A 4,928-nucleotide genomic window follows, 5' to 3' on the forward strand; every position below is an offset into this window, starting at 1 on the left:
ACACAGTTTGTCCACCAGAGAGCGCTGACAAGTTCATTTTACAGCTGCTAAACCAACAGTTCAGCAGATTCTACTTTAATAACCAAATACAACCTAATTTAAGGGATCTTTAAAATAAGTGTGTATTGTTTTTGTTTAAAAAAACAAATATGGGGGCATCCAATGGTTAAGGTGCATACACATAACTGATTCCAGACTAGTGCCGGTGTTGCAGGTCACTCCCCTCACTCTCTCTCTCTCCCCTTATTTCCCGTCTACCTCTATACTGTCCAATCTAATGAATTCTGTTTCACTGTAAAAGTATGAATCACCATAGTCATGGTCATGTGAACTTACTGTCGAATGAACTGGACAGCATCTTCATATTTCATCCCACATTCGATCAAGGCGAGTGCGACCAGAACAGGAGCTCTGCAGGGGAAACAAGGTACCGAGTACGTCAGTTTAGTATCAGAAAGAGCTTCTTTTTTTCTTCATATTTGTGTCCTGAGCTCAACTAATTAAAGTCTGAGTAGAACAGATGTGTACCAGAGTTCAGGGAGTGCACGGTCAGCTATTTCTGTTTAAAACAGACTGGATGGAAACAGAACCTGTTTGGCGAGTTGTCTCAACTAAACAAACAGTGGGACATGTTGAGTGAATTCATGAGTTCAGCAATATAAAACAATATCCACGTGACTGCTGCTTTGTTGTGCATCGTTGGTTTGTTTTTCAAACCACAACAGGTGACATGTCTTATTTTGTTTGTCACAATTTACAGATTTACTGAATAAAACAAAAACAAATATCTGATTTGATGTAAAATGAGACAGTATTGACATTTGTATAAAAACAATAACTGCATGTAACTCTGACCCTGCACAAAGCTCTCTTTTATTAGTAGAACATTCATTCAGTAAATATCAAGGCAGTTTCTTGGAGCCCAATGCAAAGTCCATAAACCAAATATATTCTATTTATGATGAAAGAAAACAGAGAAAAGCAGCAAATTCTCACACACCAATAACTGACATAAACAACCAACTACAAAATAACCGCAGCACGAACGGATTCTGTATCAGAGAATGTACAAACTGTTTCATGCTCCACATCCTGAGCACATCATGTCAAATATTATCCCATATGATAAGAACATAATACTTTAATCTCTGTGACAGTGCGTGCTCACCTCCCCAGCCCTGCCACACAGTGGACAGCGATGCAGCAGCCCGGCTCCTCCCTGAACTTCAGCTTCAGCAGGTTCAGCCAATCGTCCACGATCTGGTTGGAGGGAGGAGCTCCATCGTCAAACGGCCAATCCTGGAGGAGAAGAGGGGGAAAGAGGCACATGACGTCATCGGCCCAGTTTCTTGGAAACCAAAACAAAAGAAGTGTGAGGACTGAACCAGCTGCAGGGAAACAAAAATGTTGTTGTAGGGGGAGGGACGATTCTTTCTGTGTCGGTGTCTTCACTTTTTACTGGTTACACATGAAGTCTTTACAGAATTGACCCACTTTAATATAGTTGGAGATCGAATCAGTAAAATACTTAAAGACACAAAACCTTCAGTTGTGATGTCCTTTAAAGGATCTGTGAACAAAGGCGGTGGGTAACAATTAGTGGATGCATTGTTTGATCAGTCAACAGAAAACTATTTGATTTGTTTTCAAAGTCGATTAATTGTCACTCAAAGCAAAAACGAAGGACATTTGCTAGTTCCAGTGTCTCTTTATACGCTTATAATGCTGTTCTATACATTTAATAACAATTACTTAGTTAATTGCAGCCCTAAATCTAATCCATTTTTAAAACAGTGGAAGGTGGATTTGATTGATCCCTGATGTTCCTGAAAACCGTCCTCCCTGCTTGCTGTTTTTAAAGCAATGTCTTTGCTCGGCAACTCTAAAGCCTCTACGGGTGAAGTCCACCACGTTGGCACCAGCGAAGAGCTACAAGCTGTGAGCTCGATGTTATGATTGTGTTTTATTGATGGAAAATTTTACACAACACTGTAAGAAAACACGAGGATAAAACTGATTGGGCGTGTTCAGGAAAGTAACACAGAACTGGGGGGGGGGGGGAACAGACATTCAGTTTGGTTTGATGCATCAACAATCATGAAGGAGTCAGAGGTTTGTGGGCTCACCAGAACTTGGATTCCCTCTTTCATCACCAGGGCGGCATCATAGGTGGCCTCGCAAACTCTCACGACGGTGGTCACTCCATATTTCTTCAGCTCCTGTAAAAAAAAAAAGGCAGAATTTATTAGAAAAATACAGGAACAGGAACTTCTTACAAGCAAAAAAAGCATCCTAACCGTCTCTTAATATCTATAAGCACGTTATCTCTGTTGCCATGTTTCCCAATATACAGCTCGTAAAAACCTTTCTGTCTGAATGAATTTTAACTTTCATGACACTGAGGCTCACCTCGATGAACTTGTTCAGGGTGGCGTTGGTGGGATTGTGGGTAATGAGGAACCTCATGTTTTTGTAGGTGATCTCCACAGGGGCCGGTCTGTTCATACGAGCCATTGTGACAAACGGAAAACAAATAATAACAAAACCCAAAAGTCCACAGAGTAAAAACACTAATGTAAACACTTAGTCAAACTCGGAGGGAATGTCAAACAAAAACGTCCAACGAGCTTCTAGAAACCCAGAAACAGAAATCCTCAGGTCTTCCTTCGAAGTTGGCGAGGCTAAACAAAAAAAAAAAAAAACGAAGGCTGCGACTGGCGAATGGGGAAATTTGGAAAAGTTAGCGGCCGAAAAAGGGCGGACAATCAGAGAAACAACTCAAAACCCTCTCCTCTGGGATAAAAACTAAAGAAAAGGAAGAAAAAAACAAAACAAGGCTGGTTCCACCTTGATTCAGGCCAGGCGGAAGCCGACGAGGGCAGTGTGCAGCGGGTGGAGTTACCCCATCCAGGCCGAGTTGTCGCTGGTTCTGGGAGGCGTCCCGGTCCTGCCAACTCTCCGGGGTCCCTCCTGTGGCTCAAGTGCGTCGGATCGATGGCGAGTTAGGCTGTTCACTCGTCTGCATACGCAGCGTGCTGAGCCTGGCAGTAGTCCCCACTGCCCTTCAGAAACTCCATAAATGTGTGACCCAGAACACCACAGAACTGCTGCAGGACACAGAGGGGGACACGGAGGGAGGAGACGCTTTTAAAAACACAGAGTTTCACAGAAAGAGACGACACAGAGGGCTTCTGTTGAGGCTCGGCCTGTTAAAACGCACTAGAGGTGATTCTTTGTTTCGGTACTGAAATGTGACGAAGCAGCTACTGGTGCTGGACTTTGGGTTCTTCTTCCCCACATTGACAGTAGACTTGAGACTGATGGTAGAAAATGTTTTCACTTCACCACTAATGAACAAATGTTCCGACTCAAGTTCCGCCAATTTATTCTAGAGCAGAAACTATTAATCAATTAATCAATTATTGGTCAATTGTGATATTAATCAGCTCTTTTTAAAGAAGAAATGTCCAGATTCTTTGATTTCAGCTTCTTAAACGAGGATATGTTCTGGTTCCTTTAGTCCTCTTGGGCTTTGTCAGAGTTAAACATCTTATGGAGAAACCAACTTATTGATTAATCAGGAAAATAATCAACGGATTCATCGATAATGGAAATAAGAATACTACTAAATGTAATGATCTTAGTGTTTAACTGGTTATCAAAGTCTCAGTTTAATCCTGATGTCTCTATATGACAAACAAACACCGTCAGCGAGAAGATCAGCTGTTTCTATGTGATCTGTAATGTCTGCCACAGGTGGGATTCCCCTCGACATCAATGAAACACTACCGCCTTTGTCCACAAGGTCGCCAGAATCAACACAAAACGGGGTTTAAACTAAAGCGGCAACTAACGATCAGTTTCATTATGGACTCATGTCGGAACATCGGGGGGAACGTTCTCAAAGCCGATGGTGAAAGTGATGAGGTGATGTCCAAAACTTAAAGAAAAAGAAAGTATTTACACCAGAAACCAGCGAATTATCAACTAATTAGTGCGGCTCTAGTTCAATTAAAGTTTGAAAGTCAGTTATCTACTAAAAATACTAAAACTGTGATTCGCTTTCACATCACAGTAGACTGAATCATTTGGGTTTTGTGCCTCTTTAAACTCTCCGGACACGTCGTTCCGTTGCAGCCCTCCTTCCTGTTGCAGATGTTGGAGATCTTGAAAATCTTATTTTCACAACAGGAGTGAAACAAAAACGTGTCGACATCCCTGTATTGTCACACAGTTGCATCACACACACACACACACACACACACACACACACACTCCTGATGAGTAACAACACTGTAACCCAATATTGGTCCTGATACTGCGTCTCCTGTTTTATTCACACCAACGTCCAATCGCAGATGTGACACAATTTACCCTCAAAACACCACAAACCAGGTGTTGGAGTGTGTGACACGAAGGGAACTGAACAGGTGTTTGTATTTTTTGATAACACAGCGTGAGATTTACCTCTTCCCATGAGTGCAGGTGAATACATCTACCTGTCAGTGTGTTATATAAAGTCAACACTGCGGTAACTGTGCAATATCTTACCTAACGGGGCTCGCTGGTGCAAAAACAGGAAGGATGTGTCATTTCTGACATCTAGGTCATATCTGTGAAAGCTGAGCTCACCATGAGGCCTTCAGCTGAGCTTTAACACACACACACAGTTATTATCTTCATCTTCATCACTATAAATCTGACTCACACATGCTCTCACTGCCTTTTTGCTTCCTAATGTGTTTTGTGGCCTTTACACCCGTTAAGAAGAAGGATAAATATGTGGAAAAAAAACCTACTTATTACTGGAAATGTCTCCCTGCAGCTTATGCTCCAAACACTCACAAACAAAAACACAACCTTAAACTGTTCAAGTGTGCTTTTGTTAATCCGGTATTTTCCGGCTAAACCAAAAAAAAAAAAAAAAA

General features: G+C 41.8%; 1 protein-coding gene across 5 annotated transcripts in view; it reads right to left on the reverse strand.

The window, feature by feature from the left end:
- ptp4a1 (protein tyrosine phosphatase 4A1) overlaps nucleotides 1-4,928 on the reverse strand; it is a 7,794-nt gene that overhangs the window by 2,006 nt on the left and 860 nt on the right. For 2 of the 5 annotated variants that reach the window (XM_035660383.1, XM_035660382.1), the window contains exons 2-5: nucleotides 2,410-3,107; nucleotides 2,127-2,219; nucleotides 1,169-1,299; nucleotides 337-411 (exon numbers count right to left, since the gene is read on the reverse strand). In XM_035660383.1, coding sequence (XP_035516276.1) covers nucleotides 337-411; nucleotides 1,169-1,299; nucleotides 2,127-2,219; nucleotides 2,410-2,514 — 404 coding nt within the window. In that variant the 5' untranslated portion in view covers nucleotides 2,515-3,107. The remainder of the gene's footprint in view (nucleotides 1-336; nucleotides 412-1,168; nucleotides 1,300-2,126; nucleotides 2,220-2,409; nucleotides 3,108-4,928) is intronic. The other 3 variants (XM_035660385.1, XM_035660384.1, XM_035660386.1) reach the window with 2 other exon arrangements.

The sequence above is a fragment of the Morone saxatilis genome, unplaced genomic scaffold (genome assembly GCF_004916995.1).
Source record: "Morone saxatilis isolate NCDOM2014 unplaced genomic scaffold, NCSU_SB_2.0 Contig17, whole genome shotgun sequence".
NCBI classification, from domain to species: Eukaryota; Metazoa; Chordata; class Actinopteri; family Moronidae; genus Morone; species Morone saxatilis.